General features: G+C 39.3%; 1 protein-coding gene across 1 annotated transcript in view; it reads left to right on the top strand.

Annotated features, from left to right (window-relative positions):
* LOC120615736 (adhesion G protein-coupled receptor E2-like) overlaps positions 1-22063 on the top strand; it is a 24385-nt gene extending 2322 nt beyond the window's left edge. Inside the window, exons 5-14 of the mRNA XM_039878922.1 lie at positions 5926-6033; positions 6436-6656; positions 6836-7015; positions 11242-11439; positions 11718-11953; positions 16591-16657; positions 17061-17152; positions 18135-18303; positions 18389-18499; positions 20323-22063. Of these exons, the coding sequence (XP_039734856.1) occupies positions 5926-6033; positions 6436-6656; positions 6836-7015; positions 11242-11439; positions 11718-11953; positions 16591-16657; positions 17061-17152; positions 18135-18303; positions 18389-18499; positions 20323-20334 (1394 nt within the window). The 3' untranslated portion in view covers positions 20335-22063. The remainder of the gene's footprint in view (positions 1-5925; positions 6034-6435; positions 6657-6835; positions 7016-11241; positions 11440-11717; positions 11954-16590; positions 16658-17060; positions 17153-18134; positions 18304-18388; positions 18500-20322) is intronic.

The following is a 22063-nucleotide window of genomic DNA, read 5'->3' as shown; positions in this document are numbered from 1 at the left end:
AATGTACAGCATGGCAACTATAGTTAATAAATTGTGTTGCATATTTTAAAGTATCTATGGGAATAAATATTAAAAGTTCTTATCACAAACTTTAAAAATTTGATAACTATGTATGATGACAAATGTTAACTAGGCTTATTGTGGTGATCCTTTTGCAAGATAAACAAATATTGAAATATTATGTTGTACACCTGAAACTAATATAATGTTATATATCAATTATACCTCAATTAAAATAACGAGTAAACCTGTAAATAATATATATTCATTATAAAATAAATTGTGCAGATGAAATAATTATAATGAAGAATTTAAAATACGTACAAATGGCTTCAAAGGAAACAATTAAATTTGGAAGCATATAAATTTAATATTATTTGATACATAAGTATGATTTGTTTCATTGAGGTAAAATTCATGTAACAGAAAATTTACCATTTTAACCAAAGTGTACAATACGGTGGCATTTAGTACATTCACAGACTGTACAATCATCACGTCTATTTCTAACACATTTCATCACCCCAAAAGTAAACAGTATACCCACTAAGCAGTTACTTCTCGTTCCTCCCTCTCCCAGGCCCTGGCAACCACATACCTGTTTTCTGTCTCTGTGGATTTGCCTGTTCCAGACAATTCATATAAGTAGAATCCCACAATATGTGACCTTATAGCCTAGGTTCTTTCACTAAGCGTGTTTTTGTGGTTTTTGTGGTAGCATATATAACTATTTCATAATTACGTAGGTTTCAAGTGTACAATTTAATAATATGTCATATGTAAATTGCAAAATACAAAAATTTAACCCAAAGTTAAATTTTTTTTCTGTTACCATCTATTTGACCCCCTCTCTCCCTTCCCATTAAATGGCTACTATGAATACTGGTGTACAAGTTTTGTCTGAATAATTGTTTCAGCTCTTTGGGGTACATAACTTAGGAGTGAAATCTCTGAGTGACCTAGTAATTCTATGTTCAACTTTTTGAGGAATCACAAAACTATTTTCCAAAGTGGCTACTTTTTTGTTTACAATGCCACCAGCAAAGTACAAGGGTTCCAAGCTCCACATCCTTAGCAACGCTTGTTACTTTCCATTGCTTTTGGTGTTATCATAGCCTGTTAGTGCATGTCAGGTGATATCTCACTATGATTCTTATTTTCATATACCTAATGAGTAATGATGTTTAAAATTTTTACTTGTCACTGTTGAACATTTTTTAATATTTTTTGGAGAAATATCTATTCAAGTCCCTTGCCTATTTTTTAATTGGGTTGGTAGGCTTTTGGTTGTTGAGGTGTAAGAGTTCTTGATATATTCTAATAGTATCTCCTATAAGATATGTGACATGCAAATATATTGTCCTGTTCCATAGATTGTCTTTTTACTTTCTTCAATCTTTTTTCCTTTTTTTAAATTAAATTTATGGAGGTGACATTAAATAATAAAATTGTGTAGGTTTCAAGTGTATGATTCAATAATATGTCATATGTATATTGCATTGTGTGTTCATCATCCAAAGTTAAAATTCCTTCCGTCACCATATATTGACCCCTTTGTACTTATCTACCTCCCCTCTCCCACCTTTCCTTCTGATAACCACTAAACTGTTGTCTGTGCCTATGGATTTAATTTGTTTGTCTTGTTTGTTTGTTGCTTTCAGTTTTATATTCCACATATGAGTGAAATAATATGGTTCTCAACTTTTCAGTCTGACTTATTTCGCTTAACACGATTATATCAAGATTCATTCATGTTGTCACAAATGGCAGTATTTCATCTTTCTTATGACTGAGTAATATTGCATTGTATATATGTACCGTGCCTTCTTTAGCCAATCATCTATCAAAGAAAACCCTTTTCACCTTAATGAATAGATGTATCAGTTATGATGAAGTTCAGTTTATCTCTTTTTTTCTTTTGTTGTTTGTGTATGTGTTGCCATATCTAAGGATCCATTTCCAAATCCAACACCATAAAAATCTGTGGCTATGTTTTCTCCTAATTGTTCTTGATTTAGCTCTTAAACATAGGTCTTTGACTCATTTTGAATTAATTTTTGTTTATTATATGAGGTAGGGTACCAAATTCCTTCTTTTGTGTGTGGATAGCCAAACATCCCAGCACCACTCGTAGAAGAGAGTATTCTTTCTTCATTGAAGAGTTTTGGCCCCCCTTGCTGAAAATCAATTGAACATAGACAAATGGATCTATTTCTAGACTCCATTCTGTTTCATTGGTTTATATGTGTATCGTTATACCAGTATCATACTGTTTTGATTTGTAGGTTGGTAGTAAGTTTTGAAATCAGGGAGTATTATTCCTCTATGTTTTCATTTTCAAGATTATTTGGAGTATTTTGGTCCCTTGAGATACCATATGAATTTTAGGATAAGCTTTCTGCAAAAATAAATAAATAAATAAATAAATAAATAAATAAATAAATAAATAAATAAATACTCGCGGACACAGACAACAGTTTAGTGGTTATCAGAGGGAAAGGGGGTAAACACGGGTAGATAAGGGTAAATGGTGTCCAATATATGGTGATAGAAGGAAATTTAACTTTGCTGGTGAACACACAATGCAATATACATATGACATATTATTGAATTGTACACTTGAAACCTACATAATTTTATTAACCAAAATCACCCCCAATAAATTTAATTTAAAAAACAGATAAATAAAATGATGTTGTAATATCGATTTGAATTACATTGAATCTGTAGACCACTTTAGAGACTATTGTCATCTTAACAATACTAAGTTTTCCAAATCATGAACACAGGATGTCTTTTATTTTGTTGTTTAATTTTTATTAGTTTCAAGTATATGGTACATTTGTTAGACATCTATATAGTTAGTAAAATGATCCCCCGCATTTGCTGCCTCCCTCCCTTCACCTTCCCCTGACCTAGCCAATGTACTAGCGCTAATTGCATTCCTTATGCCATGCTTCCCATCCCATGACCATCGCCATCTGCTATATTGTACTTCTTTAACCCTTCACCCCATCTCCCAGCCACCCAAACCTCCCTCCCCTCTATCCATCACCAAATTGTCCACCATATTTGTGACTCTGTTTTTGATTAGTTTGTTCTTTTTATTCCTTAAATTCCACATATAAGTGAAACCATATAGTGTTTATCTTTCTCTGTCTGACTTAAATATCTTCTAGGTTCATCACAGCAATATCTTTTTCCATTCCCTTCTTTTTCATATGTAGGTATTTTGTTTTCTTATCCTTTTAGCCACTCCATCCCTTGGCTAGAGCATTTAATTCTTTTCCCTTTAAGGTACTTATTGATAGGAATGTAATTATTACCAGTTTTCATTCCTGTTTTTGATACATGTTTTTTCTTCTTAAAGAAATTCCTCCCACATTTCCTATAATTCTGGCTTGGTAGTGATAATATCCTTTAGTTTATTTTTGTCCGGGAAGCTCTTTATCTGACCTTCAGCTCTAAATGATAGCTTTCCTGAATAAATTATTCTTGGTTGTATATCCTGGGTCTTCATCCTTTCGAAAATTTTTTGCCAAGACCTTCTGTCCTGCATAGTCTCTCTTGAGAAATCAACTGCCAGTCATATGGGTGTTCTTCATATATAATGATTTGCTTTTCTCTTGCTACTTTTAAACTTTTTTCTTTGTATTTAGCCTTTGGCATTTTAATTATGATGTGTCTTGGTGTGGGCCTCTTTGGATCCCTGATTTCTGGAATCCTCTGAGCTTCCTGGGGTTTTATGTCCATTTCCTTCACCAGGTTAGGGAAGTATTCCATTATTATTTCTTCAAACAGCTGTTCAACATCTTGATTTTCTTCACATACACCAATCAGACAAATATTTGGAGCCTTACTAGTGTCCCACATCCTCCTTCAGTCATCTTTATAGTCATTGGCCTCTTTTTCCTTGCCATTCTGTATGAGTGTCCTGATTGGTTTTCCTGTCTTCTAGCTAGGGCATGTGATCTTCTTCTTTATTCACTTTGTTTATTCCTTTGTTTATTCTGTTTAATATACTTCTCTCAGATAATGTGTTTTCCATTTCAGACTGATTCCCTCTTATAATCTCCATCTCCATTTTTATCTCTTTTTTGGAGTTCTCTACCTTTCCCAAAAGTTCATTGAGCATCTTTATAACCAATGTTTTGAACTCTGCATCTGTTAAATTACTTGAATCCATTATATCTGGATCTCTGTTCTGTTCTATCATGTGGTTTCTGCTTCTTTGTCTTCCCATTTTGGCTGCCTTTCTGTGTCTGTTTCTATGTACTAAGCAAAACTTCTAAGTCTCCCAGTCTTATTTGTGTGGATTTGTGACATAGGTGCCCAATGGCACATTCCTGAGAGGAGTTCAGCTACAGGCCAAATTTAGCCCAAGCCTCTACCCTGCCAGGGCCACTTGTCAAGATTCAGCAAGCGATCCCCAGATGCTGAGCTTATAGTTGCCTCAAAAGGCCACACCAGAAACCAAGGCCAACTGCCTCCAGTGTGAGTCTAGGCACTGCTCAGCAAGGCATATCTGACTCGCTGAGGATACACCTGGATGTTGCTTGGGTCGAGCCCAGGTTGGGGGAGGTGGGGTTTCAAGGAATCCTCTGGGCAGAGCGACCTCTGTAATCCAGTGTGTTCGTGCACTGGGAGTGGGGAGGGCTCAAGAGGGAACAATGGATACTTCTGGCACTTCTATATCAGTGAGCTTCGCCTTTGGCCCTCACTCCAACTACTCAGTGCACCCCCGTAAGTCCCTGGTCGCCCTGGGACAGCCAGCCCAGTGCTAGTGCTCAGAGTGAGCAGGTCCATTGCTGCGAAAATTCGCTCGCAGACACAGCCCCTTTAAGAGGTATGTGCCTCTGCCGCTGCCGCAGCCTCAGCCTCTATCTCACTCAGCCACTTGCGACCGACCGCGGTGCCCCACGTCCTCACTCCATCCTACCTTCTGCCATTGCAGAGTGCTTTCTTGGACTTCTACCTGGTTGTATGGCTTGTTTATCTAGATCCCAGGCAATATTTCCTTGCTGCTGCTCATTGTTTCTGTCACAACCTTGATTTGGTCGTCAGAGGGATGAACAGAGCCTCTATCATCTGCGTCATTTTGAAGCACTCCCCTGAATACAGGATGTCTTTGGATATGCTCAGAGTTTTTACTTTCTGTCAATAATTTTTGTAGTTTTCTATGTACAAGTCTTGAGCTTCTTTAGATAAAATTATTCCTAATATTTTGTTGAGTTGTTTTACATCTCTGTTCATAAGAGATAGTGGTCTACAGTTTTGTTTTCTTGTATGTCTTTATCTGACTTTGTTTTCAGGGTAATGGTGGCTTCATAGACTTATTTAGGTAGGTTCCTTCCTCTTCTACTTTATGGAGGGGTTTGTAAAGAAACAGTATTAATTCTTTCATAAATGGCTAGTAGAATTCAAAATGAAGCCCTCTGCTCTGCACTTTTTATTTGAGGAAGTTTTTGATTGCTGGTTCAACCTATTATAGGTCCGTTCCAATTTTCGATTTCTTCCTAATTTAGTTTTGGTAGTTTGTGTGTCTCTAGGAAGTTCTCCAATTCATCTGTTATCTAATTTGTTGTTGAATAATTTCATATGATATTCTCTTACAAGCTTCTGAAAGTTCACATAAGACATATACCATTATTACATATAGCAAATATTCTGTCTAATCCTATTATTATCTATACCAAATAACACTGGTATTTATAAATAACATAATATAGAATTAATATATAAATATTATTAGGCATGATATTTATATATTACTAGGCATAATTTTATATATTATATATTTATATATTATAAAGAGAGTGTATAATACATTTTTATAATATATTAAAAATATATAGTAAGTTGTTATAGCAACCACGGTAGGCACAATTACTAATCTAACTCCCTTATGTAACTCCCACAACTCAGAACTTTCCGTGAAGGTGATGGAGCAAGGACAAAGGAACATCACCTTGAGTGTTAATCAGGCAAAGATGCTGCTCAACTTGGATGCGGTGCAGGAATCTGGTGACTCAGGTAATGGCTAAGATGAAAATAAAGTCACAGAGGCTTCACAGTGAAACCAGATAACCAACAATGTGACAAATAGAGCAGCTGTCCCCATACTTTTTGGCAACAGGGACCAGAGCTCCTATGAGAATCTAATGCCTGACGATGTGAGATGGAGCTGAGGCGGTGATGCTAACGCTAGGCAGCAGAGGCGAATGCAGATTGCTTGCTCACTGTTCACCTTTTTCTGTGCAGCCCAGTTCCTAACAGGACACAGACTGGTACCTAGGGGCTAGGGACCCCTGAAAGAGAGAATTAAAGTTTAAAGAGAAGTGTGCCCTATGGTGAGGCCATAAGAAAATAGTCTACCTAACGAAGAAGGAGTCCAGTTCAGTCCTCCAAGATGTCAATCTTGGTCTTGTCCTACAGGCCCTTCTGTGGTGAGCCTTGTCTCCACTCCAGGGATTGGCAAGTTGATGGCTGAGGCCCCCCTGGTCCTGGACACTGAGGAACAAGCAGTGCTGCATAAGACACACAAGGGCTTGCTGCATGAAGTCTCCCCCATCCTCCTCTCTGGTGTTGTCTCTGTTGTTGTGAGCAATAATGACACTCTGAACCTCAGCTCCTCAGTCACCTTCATCTTCCAGCATGTAAGTCCTAGTGGGATGAGGCTGTGGGTATAAAAAAAGACTGAGTCCCGGACATAGCCTAGGGGGTCAGGGGATTCCCCCAGGGGAGCATTAGCTCTCCAAGAAAGCTTTCACAAGCTAGATTTGGGACAGCATTTCTGAGTACCCAGAACCACCAGTTCACATGTCTGTTCCTACAGTCAGTGACCCCTGAGCCAAGGCAGAAGGTGTTCTGTGTCTTCTGGGAGCACGGCCAGAATAGAAGTGGTTACTGGTCCACCAAAGGCTGCTGGGTGGTGGACACCGGAGACACCAGCACCACCTGCCAATGCACCCACCTCAGCAGTTTTGCCGTCCTCATGGCCCACTACGATGTGCAGGTGAGAGCCCTGAGAGGGCTGCATTCAGTGTCCGTTACTGTGTAACAAATTCTCACAGGCGTGACACCTTAAAAAATAAACACTAATTTGTTGTCTCACATTTTCTTCGGGTCAGCAATCTGGCATGGTGTAGCGGAATTGTCCGCTCAGGGTCTCACAAGGCTGAAAAGACTGTATCAACCAGGGCTGCACTCTCACCTGAGGCTTTGTGTCCTACTCTAAGCTCCCTGGTTGCTGGCAGAATTCAGTTCCTTGTGGTTGTAGGACAGATTTCCAGCTTTCTTGCTAGCTGGCAGCAGGGGATCATGCTCAGTTCCTATAGGCTACCCGCATCCTTTCTCGTATGGTCCTCTACGAGATGTTCCTATCTGGAGGACAGCAGGAGCTCCCTCACTTCAAAACTCTCTCACGCTTCGAGTCTTCTTCTCAAGAGCCTAGATCATTTAAGACCTCATCAGATTAAATCTGACCCACCCAGGATAAACTCCCTCTCTTGAAGTGAGTTGTCATGAGACTTGAATTCCACCTGCAAAATGCTTTTACAGCAGAGCCTAGACTGGCATTTGACTGAAAATATGGAAGTAGTGATGTGCACATAAGCTTTTGGGGATTTGGTTGCCTATTAGAATTCTGTTTGCCACAAGGGTCTTTAGGACCAAGGTACTTAGGGGCTGCCGAAAGGAAGTTTTGGTGATGGCAGCGTTCAGAGGTGCCGGAGGAGCCTGTGCATACAGGCCAATCTGGAGCCCTGGTCAGGTGAGCTGGTTACTTTCTCTGGTTCACTAAAACCAGAAACTCTCTCAGGTGATATCAATTAATGAGGCCTTTATTGAAATTAATGTGGCACCCACATGAAAACAAGCATGAAAAAGATCATAGTCAAATGGTCAGACTTCATAAAATTCTCCAGAAGTTTGAACACTTCAAGGCCATGTTTCCTCCTGCCACATTGGTAGATGACACAATATTCATACTTTTATTTGCATATTGTCTTCTATTTACAGAAGTTAAAATATTTGTATTTCATAGTCAAACAGAATTAGAGAGGAAACGTTGAAGATTCTCTACCTCACCTTTAACCCTAAACACCTAGTTCCTCTTGCTTCAAACAATGAACGTTGGTAGTTTCTCCTGCATTCTGCTATGGATGTTTTATACATATAAAAGTAATGCATGCATTTGTTTTTTGGTCCTCCTCATTTCCCAGACATGGGGAAGATTTCTTTTCCCTGTTGTGCATTTTGTGTTTATTTATTATGTCTAAGAGATCATTTTATTTCAGTCTACAAAGAGACACTTCATTTGTTTTTATTGCCACATTGCATTTCATTGCATGAATGAGCTGTAAGTTATATGTGCCTCATAGTGGGCATTTTGATTCTGACCATTTGAAATAGAAATAATGTTATAGTTGTTTACACACACTTCATTGTTCTTGTGTTTGAATATGCAGCTGGGACATATATGTTATAGATTTTTCTACAGTTCAGCATATAGAAGTCACACCAGTGAACACTCCCACCAACATATGTGAAGGTGTGTGACTCTTCACACCTCACCAAAGGTTATTATCAAATTATTGGATATTTACTCATCTGGGAGGTAAATACAGCATCTAGGAAAATTTTTGTTTTGTTTTTGTGTTTTTTTTGTAATGAGCAGAATAAAAAATATTTACTTAAAAGACATTCATATTCCCTACTCTAAAAACCATTTGCTCACATCCTTGGTCTATTTTTCTATTGGCTTCTGGATACATTTCTTATGGATTTGTGTACTTTGTATAGTACAAAAATTAGTTTATTTTGTTACACCAAAGGAACTAAAATTTTAGTATGCATCAAAATCATTTGGAGGGCTTCTTATTTATTTATTTTTAACACTTTATTAGAAATCAATTTCAAATTTTGTGGCTTGTAGGGTTTATGCTGAGAAGTCCGACGATAACCTAATGGCTTTTCCTTTATAGGTTACCTGCTTTTTCTCCCTGGCAGCCCTGAGAATTCTTGGTCGTTGATTTTTGATAACTTTAATACAATGTGTCTTGGAGAAGGCCTCTTTGGGTTGAAATAATTGGGTGTTGTGTGAACTTCTTGAATTCCAAGCTCCAGCTCATACCTTAGATTTGGGAATTCTCATAAACTATTTGTGTGAAAATGCTTTCTAGTCCCTGCTCTTTTTCCTCCCCTTCAGGAATGCCCATTATTCTTCTTTCCTCTCTTGATGATATCGGCTAGTTCTTGAATTTCTCTTTCATTATATTTCATTTTTTGGTCTCTCTTCTTCCTTCTGATTTCTTTCTAGATTTCTGTCTTCAACATCACTGATCCTTTTCTCCATTTGGTCGACTCTATTTTCCAAGCTCACTCTTTCATTTTCCATCTCTTTCAGTGTGTTCTTCATCTCCAGAAGTTCCATTTATATCTTTTTGAGAGTTTCAGTCCCCTTGCTAAAGAACTCATTCTGCTGATCTAATTGTTTTTTCAATTCCTGTAATATTTGATAAGAATTATTTTAGATCTCATTGAGTTTTTTCAGAAACACCATCCTAAATTCTTCGTCATTTAAGTTGCATATTTCTATGTGTTTAAGCTTATTTTCTGGAGATTTTTCTCTTTCTTTCTGATGTGCCTTGTCACCTTGGTTGTTCATAATGTTTAATGGACTATTTCTCCACCTGGACATTAATGGAAGTGTATTTGCTTTTTTTTCCCAGAGAGAGGATTTATTATATAAAGATCTCTCTTTAGTCTGTTGCAAAGAAGGCATTTTTCTTTTGGTTTCCAGTAGGCGGCATCTAAGCCTCTTAGATCCCTGCTTTATATAAAGTCTTAATAATGCCTTTTTCTTTTCTTATAAATATTCAATCATGCTCACTACCCTCAGTCTCAGTCCCTGTCAGTGTTAACAACAGTTTCAGTAGCATTTGCTCAGATTCCCCTGGGGCTCCACGGAGTTCAGTCTTGGAGGATATGGGGGGAGGGATCCTCTGTGTTGGAGGCAGGGGGCTTTGGCTCATTCTCGTGTTTTGCAACAGTGGCTGGTAATAATTAACTATTTTTTCTCTTCCGTCCCCACTTCTCCATTGTTACCACTTCTCTACTTTCTGCCCTAATCCCTGGGCACTGCCGCTGCATGGAGCTCACAGCTCTCTCGAGCAGGGCTGTTCAGGGAACCCGCCACAACTTCTTCTTTCCCCCACTTCCTGCAGGGAGCTCTGGTTAAGAGAGGCAGGTTCTTTGTTCTCCCAGTCTGTCACCTGACTCGTGGAGTTCTGGCCTGTGGTAGCTTTTATGCACATATCCCACACTCACACATGCTGGTGTGCAAGTTGGCCTTTTTTGTTGAGATTTAGATGCTCAACTTATTGTTATTTCAAGGGGAGAGATCTGGGGACATCTCTCATCAATTTCAAACATAAAGACAGACGTGTTGCAAAAATTAAAATAGTGTAAAATATATGTTGCTCTTATCCAGATGGACTGACTTTGAACATTTTTACTTCCACTATCTTATCCATTAGCACTTTTCTCTATCCATCTCTACTTCTTTCTCTCCTCTATCTCTTCCTTCTCTTTCCCATTTCTCCTCTTTCTCCATCTTTCTCCTCCCTTCACTCTTCTCGATCCCCTCTGTCCTAGTTACACTGAAATAGACTTGGCATAGGTTTTTTCATGCTCTGTTGGATTTGCAAAAAAAGGCAGGAAATATGAATTTTAAGCTACTACCATCAAAAACATAGTAGTTTTCCTCCTTTAACCCAGGATCCACTTCTAAATCTGTAAGTATTAGTGACCAGCAAGGATGAGGTGAGTGGAGTCTTGGGTGAGGAGATGACGCCTGGACATCGAGTCTCCAGGTACAGACTCTGTCACACAGCACCACGTAATGGGAACAGACGATGGTGCTCCACCTCGAACTTAGTGCCTCTGTGACCCTCACATGGTAAGCTATAAGCCTAGTCATGCCTACAAGTCTAAAGGAAAAAAACAATGAGTTTTAGAGCTTGGTCTTCAGTAAGTTCTCTTCTATACCTCGCTTCTTCCATGGTCTGAATTAATGAGTTCAGAACCCAGAAAATTTTAACATTATCTAAAACCATGACAAATTTGCCTGGCTCCTCCATTCCTGATTTTGTTATACCCCAAAAGAACACTATAAATGGTGGAAGAGGCATTACCCCAGAGCAGAAAAGTGTGACTGATCTCGTCTTTGCTGGGTTCCAGGTGGAGGATCCTGCCTTGGCTGTGTTCACTTACATGGGGCTGAGCCTCTCTCTGCTGTGCCTCCTCCTGGCGGCCCTCACCTTCCTGCTGTGCAAAGCCATCCAGAACACCAGCACCTCACTCCACCTGCAGCTCTCTCTCTGCCTCTTCCTGGCCCACCTGCTCTTCCTCATGGCCATCGACAGAACAGAGATCAAGGTGCTGACACTGTCCCAAAAGACCCCTAACCTGCCCAGGGGACGCTAGTTCATGGGGCCATGCTGCATTGGACACCTTAATAAAATGGCCTTGAATTCGGGGAAGGTTAGAGGGGTCAGTAGCCACTTTCACATTGACTGACATAACTATGACCAACCCTCTGCTAACAATTCCTTCATATGAATCAGAGTTCTCCCAATGACACGGTGTAGGAGAGGTCCAGCGGTCATGCTCTACCCTGACTACCTGTACCCCTGTGACTCCTACTCCTCACCCAGGTGCTGTGCGCCATCATCGCGGGGACTTTACACTACCTCTACCTGGCCTCCTTCACCTGGATGCTGCTGGAGGGCCTGAACCTCTTCCTCACTGCCCGCAACCTGACCGTGGTCAACTACTCCAGCGTGAGCAGATTCATGAAGAAGTTCATGTTCCCTGTGGGGTACGGAGTCCCAGCTGTGATCGTGGCCATTTCTGCAGCATCCAGACCTCACCTTTATGGCACATCCACCCGGTAAGTGCAAATTCCTACTGTCTTTATCTTTTCCACATGACCATGACCTGCAGAGGATCAACTTAGCACTTTAGTTTCACTAGAATATGATAGTCACATGAACACCCAAAGGCATCCTCCTGGTTTAATGATTATATTTTTTGAAGTGACCGTTTTAAGATCTAAAAATTTTATTGTTTTAAAAGTTTATTATATTGTATATTAATACTTATATATTGATATGATATTGTGTATTATATTAATAACATACTAACAATGATATATTAATAATGTTTTTCTCAATAGTAACTTTGTTCTTTTGTGGATTTATTGAAATATTATAGACATTTAGTTGCTATATTTACAATGTACAATTCAATGGGGTTTTTTAAAAATTATAGTTGGCATACAAAAATATACCATATTCAGTTGTACAGCATAGTGATCAGAGATTCACATAACTCACAAAGTGATACCCAACTAAATCTAGTACCCTCTTCCTTCTTACATATTTATTACAGCATTATTAACCATTTTCCCCATGCTACACTCTACATCTCCATGTCTATTCTGCAACTATCCATTTGTACCTCTTAATCATTTGCCTTTTTTGTACCCCCCAACTCCCCTCCCATCTAGTAGTTCTCAAAATATTCTCTGTATCTATGAGTTTATTTCCACTTTTGTTGTTGTCATTCTTTAGATTCCACGTGTATGTGAAATCATGTGGCATTTGTCTTTCTCTATCCGACTCGTTTCATTCAGCACAATGCCCTCTAGGTTCATCAAGGCAATATCTTTTTCCATCCCTTTTCTTTTAGTCTGTGTGCGTCTTTTAATCTGAAGTGAGTCTCTTGTAGGCAGCATGTGTCGGGTCTTGTTTTCTTATCCATTCAGCCACCCTATCTTTTGGCTGGAGCACTTAATTCTTTTCCATTTTTTTGAAGTACTTGATGATAGGAATGTAGTTATTGCCATTCTTTATTCATGTTTTTGATACATGTTTTTTCTCCTTAAAGAAGTCCCTCCAACATTTCCTATAATACTGGCTTAGTGTCGATGAATTCCTTTAGCTTATTTTTGTCAGGGAAATTCTTTATCTGTCCTTCAGCTCTAGCTTTGCTGGATAAAGTATTGTTGGTTGTAGTATTCTACCTCAAGTATTCTGGGTTTTCATCATGTTGAATATTTTGTGCCAAGCCCTTCTGTCCGGCATAGTTTCTTGTGAGAAATCAGCTGCCAGTCTTATGAGTGTTCCTTTCTACGGAATTAACTGCTTTTCTCTTTCTTATTTTAAGATTCTCTCTTTGTATTTAACCTTTGGCATTTTAATTGCAATGTATTTTGATGTGGGTCTCTTTGGATTCCTCTCTCTTGGGACTCTTTTAGCTTCCTGGGTTGTATGTCTATTTCCTTCATCAGGTGAGGAAAGTTTTCCATCATTATTTCTGCAAATAGCTCTTCAATGTCTTTTTGTCCTTCAGATACCCCAATGACACAGATATTTTTACATTTTATAGTATCCTATAGGCTCCTTAAATTATTATTATGTCTTGTCCTCTTTTTTCTTGCCATTCTGATCGAGTGTCCTTGGTTTCCCATCCTCCATATTGGTGGTTCCATCTTCTTCTTTATCCACTCTGTTTAGCGCATCTAATTTACTCTTCATCTCAGTCAAAGTGTTCTTCATTTCTGACAGGTTCCCTTTTATAATTTCCATTTCTATTTTTATGTTTCTTATCTCTTTGTTAAAGTTCTCACTGAGTTCATCTACACTTTTCCTAAGTTCTATTAGCATCTTTATAACCAGTGCTTTAAACTCTGTATCTGTTAGATTGCTTGACTCCATTACTTCTGGATCTATGTTCTGTTCTCTCATATGTTTCTGCTTCTTTGTCTTCCCATTTTGGCTGCCCGTCTGTGTCCGTTTCTATGTACTAAGGAAATCTCCTAAGTCTCCTGGTCTTATTAGTGCAGCTTTGTGTAGTAGGTGTCCAGTGGTGCAGTCCTGAGAGTGGTTCAGCTGTGGGCCAAGTTTAGCCCCAGCCTGTGCCCCTCCGGTGCCACCTGTTAAGAGTCAGCAAGCAATCCACAGATGCTGTGCTAATAGTTGCCTCAAGAAGCCACACAAGAAACTGAGGCCAACTGCCACCAGTGTGAATCTTGGCACTGCTCAGCAAGGAGCACCTGACTCTCCGAATACACAGCTGGATGTGTCGGGTGTGGCTGTGAGTTTGGTGAGGAGGAGTTTCAGGGAATGTTCTGGGCTGAACAATCTCTGTTATCCAGGTTGATTACATCTCAGCTATGGTGGCTGCTGCCTCTGCAAACTGGGAGTGGGGAGGGCTCAACAGAGGAACAATAGATACCGCCAGCACTTCTGTTTAAGAGAGATCCTTGCCTCTGGTCCTCAGTCCGACAACTCAGTATCTCTTTGTAAGTCCTGGTGCCCCACACCCCCGCGAAGCCAGATGAGCACTGGTGCTTAGAATGAGCAGTTCCATCACCACGAAAGTTCACTCATAGACATGCCCTTTTAAGAGGAGTCTGCAGCTGCGGAATGCCGCAGCCTCTGTCCCATTCAGCCACTCAGGACCAGGAAGCCTCCCGTCTTTGCCTCCTCCTACCTTCTACCCTTGCAGGTTGGTTAATTATTTATCTCCCTAGTCCTAGTGCATCTGTTCATGTAGATCCCAGGTGCCTTTCCTTGCTCTTTGCTCCTTGTTTCTGTCACGACTTTGATTTGGTCAAAGGAGGATGAACAAAGCCTCTATCATCTATGCCATTTTTTCCCAATCTAATGAGATGTTAATAATTTTAAAGTAAGATGTAATGATTGTGTTTCATCTTTTAGATTTATTTTAAATACTAATTGTATATTATATTGATGACTATAATACAGATTATTACCTGCATCTCATATATGAGAACTGTATATTAATATAATATTCATCACATTAATTGAGAGAACTGTTGAAATCTTCTAGAAAGCAAAATGGAAATGAAGGGATGGCATTGGTTGGTATAATCTATTTCACTCTCCTAATTAAAAGTAACAATAGATGCTGATATAGATGATGAAATTATCATGAGCTAAGATTTAGAAATCACTTCTGATGGGCAATCAGTGTTCTAAGTATTTTTCATGTATCCATCAAAACATCTTCCCAACAAGCTTCTGAAGTAGAAACTAGTAAATTGCAGGTTTTACAGATGAGGAACCTGAGGCACAGAGACGACTGACATGGCCAAGATCACACAGCTGTTTGCTGGCAGAGCTGAGATCAAACCCAGACATTCTGGTGTTCGCAACATACTCCTATGCTGATAAAATTAATGCTCACCTATGTCAGATGAGGCCTGGCCAGCTGGCCTTCCTAGGTAGCTTAGCATAAGAGTCAGGAACTTTTTCTGAAAAGGGTCAAAGACTAAATCTTTTCTGCTTTGTGGGCCGTATGGTCTCCGTTGCAAATCTTCACCTCTGTCCTTGCAGCACAAAAGCAGCCAAAGACAACATGTAAGAGAATGAGTGTGACTGTGGTCCAGTGAAACACATTTCCCAAATCAGGTGGCAGGCCAAGTGGGCCCACAGTTTACCAAGTTGGCTGCAGTTCACCAACACTGCCTTAGTAGCTTTCTCTTTTGGAGCATCCATCTAACCCTCTCCGTGGTCCTCACACCTCCCTCCTCACTCACAATTCCCCTCACTTGGGATCAAGTTCCAATTCCATCATTTCTACCCGTGTGTCCTTGAGTTACTGACTCTGCCTCTTTAAGCCTCAGATGCCTGACTTGTGATCATCTGAGTCCTTGTGTTGTCATGAGGGATAAATTGTGTAATGTACATGAGCCTTGCCTTAGCACTGCATCAGGTTACGATTAACATCTTCTTACGGTCTCTTTTTGCACGTCCCAAATTGTTCACCTTCTCGACACCTGCTCATTTGTCATATCTCAACATAAACACAGTGAGTTCTCTCAGGGAACCCTTCTCAACTATCTAATCTCATGTACCCCAGACTGGGCTATGAATCCAGCTCCAGATACTTGATCACAAAACTCTTTGTCTGAATTGTTTCTATTGTCTAATTTCAGTCTATCTTAATCACAAGTGGGTATTCAGGCCAAGAACAAATCTTGACACAGAAAAGATAGTCAATATTTGTTTAATAAACCAGAAACTAATTTATCAGTTCTTCTGCGAACTTATATTTATTTCTCTAGCATTTCTGGGGTGCAAGACTCAACAGAGCCTTTTGAAAAGAATTTATCTTTACTTTAAAACCATTTTATGAAGGTGCGATTTATGTGTAAAAAGTTGTACGTTTTTAACGTGTACAACCTGATGAGTTTGGGGATAAGCGTACACCCAAGAAACCATCACCACCATCGAAGGCATGTAGAAAGTTTCAATTATGAAAGATAAATAAGTTCAGGAGTTGTACTATAGATCAGTGCCTATAGCTAACAATACTGTACTGCATATTTATATATGCACTGAAGGTAGATTTTAGCTTAAATGTTCTTACAAAAAAAAAGCAATAACAACATTAATAATAAAGGAGGAAGGAGGAAACTATGGTGAGGTATGTTTATTTATCGATCCTTTATCCACAAAGGTCAACATAGTCTTCGATCTCTTTCCATCTCTCTCTTAGATGCTGGCTCCACACACAAAAAGGATTTATATGGACCTTCCTTGGTCCCGCCTGCATCATCTTCTCTGTGAGTAATGGATGACATCAGCGCATCCTTCCTGCCCAGCTGAGGTCCAATCAAAGAGTAAGTGTATAAAGGAGGATTACAGGCAAGGAGAGCAGTCATTCCACATTGCCCAAAATTAAGGGAGCTCCCAAGAGGCATCATGTCATTTTAAACCAGGACAGAGGGGTTTCCTGAGATGTCACTCTCCATGCTAAAACTTGGGAATTCCAATGCAAACTGGGACGAGTTGGTCACCCCAGTTACAGGATAAGAATGTGCCCAGGTTCCTGGATATTTGGTCTGGTTTTCTATGACTGCTGTGTAATAAGAAAGCTTCTTACCTGCTGGGTTAGGTGGTGGATAAGGCAGGTGGAAGTTTTATAGATGTGGAATGCATTCAATATGCCTTGTGGGGATTTTGCAGATTAATTTGGCTTTCTTTCTGATGACCTTCTGGATTCTGAAAATCAAGCTCTCCTCACTCAACAGCGATGTGTCCACCCTCCAGAATACCAGGTGAGTTGGATCAGAGCGGCTCATGCCTCCATACAAAGCATAGTCCATGAGCAAGACCATATGGTTCCAAGCTTCAGGTGTCCTTCCACAGGAGTGCTGAGGAGCTGGGGGAAAAGGTGCAGCCACCTTCCTTGGAAACCAGCTCAAATACTATGGTTTGCTGCTGACACCTAAGACAAAAACATTTCATCCATTCATAACTCCGGCAGAAAACTACCTCAGCTACCGACAGAACTGACTGTGTATGGATAAACAGGGGTTACTTTTGTGGCTATATGAAAAAGTTCCAAGGGACATTTACATCTTTATAAACACTTAGTAAATCACATAAGTGTTCCCAGAGCCCTGCATGTACTTTCCTTCCCACACCTTCATGGATGCTCTTTTCTCTGCCCCCAACACTCCTCCACCTGTTGAAATCAGGTTCCTTATCCACGTATCACATCTTCTAAGAGGCTAGGGATGTCCTTTGATTTCCTCAACTTAGTAAACCACGAATGGCCTCTATTTTGGGCAAAGCATGCTCTGGGTCAGTTTATGGAGACTGAGAAGATGGGAACAATACTGAATGGGACCCAGCAGAGGTACCTCACACTTCACAAATAGTGTAAGTGACTGTTTAGTCTTTCCACTGCACTGTAAGGTCTGTGATACAGAAATCTTGTCTTTGTTATTTTCAATGCCCAGGACCCAGCACAGAGTCTGGTACACAGAACATACTCAGAAATAACAGTTGAATTAAATTAAGAATATTTATGGAATTTCATGATTTTTTGAAACCCTCGTTTTTAAGTGTCACTGCTGTCCACAGTCCAAGTCATATGCCATTCTGGACACAAATAGCATTTCTTTGGAGAGAATAATTGAGAGCAAAGACTAAAGTTGATCATAACTCAGTTAGAGGCATCCATGGGCGGAGATGAAATGGCCTTGATTCTGTTGCTCTGGGTACACCATGGGCCTCCCTTCTCCTCCTACTCAGGATGCTGACATTTAAAGCGACAGCTCAGCTCTTCATCTTGGGCTGTACGTGGTGTCTGGGGATCCTGCAGGTGGGTCCAGCTGCCCACGCCATGGCCTACCTCTTCACCATCATCAACAGCCTACAGGGTGTCTTCATCTTCCTGGTGCACTGCCTCCTTAGCCAGCAGGTACCACTCTCTGACTCCTATCCACGACTCTTTCCATCCTCCCTCCTCTCATTGAGCTGACTCAGAGCATGCTTTACCTCTGCAGGTCCGTGAACAATACAGGAAATGGTTGAAAGGAGTCAAGAAAACCAAAGCTGAGTCTAAGAAGTACACCCTTTCCAGCATGGTTATGTCTGAAGTTTCTGATCCCAGCACGGTAAGATCACATATTGCTCATTGCCCTTAGTGAACTTCACTGACTGATCTCATTGAGTAGCTCATGCCAATCACAATGGATAGATAACCTGGGTATATAGCAGGGATACCCACTGTGTTTACTTCTGCACTAAATCTTGGCATTTCCCTGTCATGAAAGTAGGCATCACCTACTTTCACTTGCTGTGTTTCTATGTTCACCTTGATCCTTGCCCATTACTATCTTCTCATCATCTACATGCACTGAGCACCCACTTTGCACTAAATAGTACATGTGGTTTTCAATTTTACTTGGTGAGAAAATGGAAAACACTTCCTCATCAGTGAGGGTTTATGGTCAGCTCAACAAGCAGGAACTAATGATCTGAAGCAGTGATGTTCAAACTGCTCAAAGTCACAGCACCATCCTTCAACCTGTCATTCCATGCTACTCCTCTATGTAAAGAACAATTAATACATAATCTATATAGTCATAATACTTAAGTGAAATAAGTCTTAGGTTGGGTTGGAAACTTTCTTTGTAATTCTGCAATCATTCCTGGTATTATCAGCACATACTCACATGGGTAATCAGGAAGGATGATTATAGAGATCAAAGGAGAAATCTCGGTAGTACGATCCTAGCAAGCATTTGTATGTTCTGATTTACAAAATCTTTTTTTATATGTTTTGTTCACATGTTCTTTACACCGGCACTTGGAGGTAGGTATTACTTTCCCTTTTGTAGATGAAGAAAGTGAGGCTTGTGGGATTTGTATGAATCGTGCAATGACTTTTGCCTCTTCAACTTTACCCCAACTTCATGTGCCCACCACCCTCTTGGTGAGCCTTCTGCATCTCTCATTCACATGGTTATTCACCCTCTACAACTGCTACTTCCCCAGCCCTCTACTTCTCAAAAGCCTCATCCTTCTAACTCTTTTCTCTTCCAGCAAATATTCCTACCATCTTCTTCCACTGAAAATCAAGCCAGCAGGATGAAATGAGTTCAACTTTGTGCTCTCAGACCACCAGGCATTTGGCACGTGTTTCCTTCTCTCCTCGTTCCGTCTTGTTACCACAGATAAAATGTGCTTCCTTCTTTTTAAGGCTAATTCTTCCATTACATTTTGGTTCCCAACTCTTGACTCTCCATAACTTTACATTAGTGCTCATGCCTTCTCTCTCTGGACCTTGCACAGTCTCACCTTCTCAACAGCATCCTTTCTATTTTCATTACAACATGCAGAGGGATGCCTCCAGCCTCATCCTTTTTTCTCAGGGTGTCTGTTGTGATTCAAGCTCTTTTGTGCTTCCACATTAATCTGATGATTTTTGTTCTATTTTTTTTTAAATGCCAATAGGATTTTGATGGGAATTGCATTAAATCTGTATAATGCTTTAGGTAATAAAGTAATTTTAACTATGTTGATCCTTCCAATCCATGAACGCAGAATATCTTTTATTTTGGATTCTTGATTCTATTCTGGTTATCTATCTTAATGACTGTAGCTTCCTAGAAGTTTTTAAATTGGTGAATTGACTAGACATTTGTTTTTTTTTTTCAAGATTGCTTTAGTTATTCTGAAGTTCTATATAAATTTTAAGATGTATTTGTCAATTTCTGATAAAAATTTAACTGAGAATTAGATAAGAATTGTGTTAAAGCTACAGATCAACTTGGAGGATACTGCCACCTGAACTAAATGAAGTCTTTTGATCCATAAACATGGACGTTTTCCATTTCTTTGGGTTCTTTGACTTCTTTAACAATGTCTTATTGTTTTCAGGGTACAAGTCTTGCACATTTTTAACACAGTATCATTTTTACACTTTTCTTCCTAGGATAAGTATTGATCTTGTCTCCTGGAAAATGAGGAGAATTCTGAATTGTCATCCTTTGGCTGAAGAGTATAGAAAACACTTTTTCATGCTTGTTACAGACATCTTGGCACCATTGTGGGAGAAAATATGCAGGAAAAGTTTGACATTTAATTGCTGGACAATTAGGGTTCTCTGGTTTAAACAACATGCTCAGCTCACTCTCAGCACAGTCGAAGATCTATGACTCCATTCTTCAGTTGCCGTGGGTCAAGCCCTCTGCTTCAACCTCTTTTTCTACAAAGATGTTCCTCAATTTGAAGATATTTAACGAGGAAAATTCAAATGACTTTCTTAAAATAGCATAAGAAAGAGGATAATTTTCCTGTATCTGCATATAGGGTAAACAACTAATCCCAGTTGTCCAAGACTTTCCTGGTTTTAGTACAGAAAGTCTTACATCCAAGGGAACACTTTGGTTACAGGCAACTGGAACAGTTGGACACCCTACCTTCATGCCCCGATTTCTTCACTCTTCATTTCTAAAAACTTACTAATATATTCATTCAAAAATTATGTTTTTATTACTCATAATATGCTTCATTCAGATCACAACAGATTTAATTCCTGATTTCACAGAGCTTCCATGTGAAAAAAAAATTCCCTCAGCGTAAAATCGAAACTGTATGAATAGAATCTCCGTGTCTTTACATTTTATAAAGTGAACTGTGGAAAAATGTGTATATTGCTACACCCATTTTGTAACGTGCATTTATTTATACATAACATTATTTCATCTTCAGCATGTGATCTAGGCAAGATCTAAATCCAGAGCAGTTACACCTAAAAGAAATCCCCTGTGGGCCCCCACTGCCCAAATACGTATCAATCTAAACATGAAGAAAAATGACCAGAAATGATTATAACATAGTAAAGAAAAAATATTCATGAGTCCAGTGTGATATCTAAAATATCAGCCAATAAATGTAAATGATAAAATTAGATAATTATGATTTATTTCAATATCTCATAAATGGCCACTAAAAGTATTGGGGGGATGTTTGCTAGAGAACAGGCAAAGCCCACAGAGCTGAGGAATCAGTTCAGAGATTACTGTTAATTACAAGGGCAAATATGTACATTTGCAATGTGGAGATCTGATAGTTTCCATCAGAACTTAATGATCAGCTTTAACGTCATAGATAATGGGCAACCTGTGAAGTTACAACATCACATTTGTGGTAAATAAACAATTACTGACAAATCAGCATAATCTAAATCCAATCCAGTCTTGAGTCCAAGGGTTGGCAACAGTAGCATGCAAGACAAATCCAGGCAGCTGCCTGCATTTGTGAATAAATTTCTATTGGAACACAACCACACCCCTTAATTGATGCATTCTCTATGTCTGCTTTCATGCTACAGTGTCAGTCGAGAGACTGTAAAACCACAAAGTCAAAAACACTTACTACCTAGTGCTTCATAGAAAAGGCTTTTCGTTACTTTTTTTTTCAGACCTAATTTTTAGTATACATGAAATACAGAAGACAGACGACCATGTCAAGTAACATTATGAGGAATCAAATAAATAAACCTAGAAAATGAAGCATTCAACAAACCAATTGACCTAGACTGATCTATGGTCAATATCATTTATTTCACATTTTAAATTTTAATTTATTATGGTAACATTGGTTAATAACATTATATAAGGTTCAAGTATACAATTCTATAATATATTATCTATATATTGCATTGTGTGCTC

This window comes from Pteropus medius, unplaced genomic scaffold, assembly GCF_902729225.1.
Source record: "Pteropus medius unplaced genomic scaffold, Ma_sr-lr_union100, whole genome shotgun sequence".
Classification (NCBI taxonomy): domain Eukaryota; kingdom Metazoa; phylum Chordata; class Mammalia; order Chiroptera; family Pteropodidae; genus Pteropus; species Pteropus medius.
The sequence above is the reverse complement of the archived record's forward strand: the minus strand, read 5'-3'. Positions and strand labels throughout refer to the sequence as shown.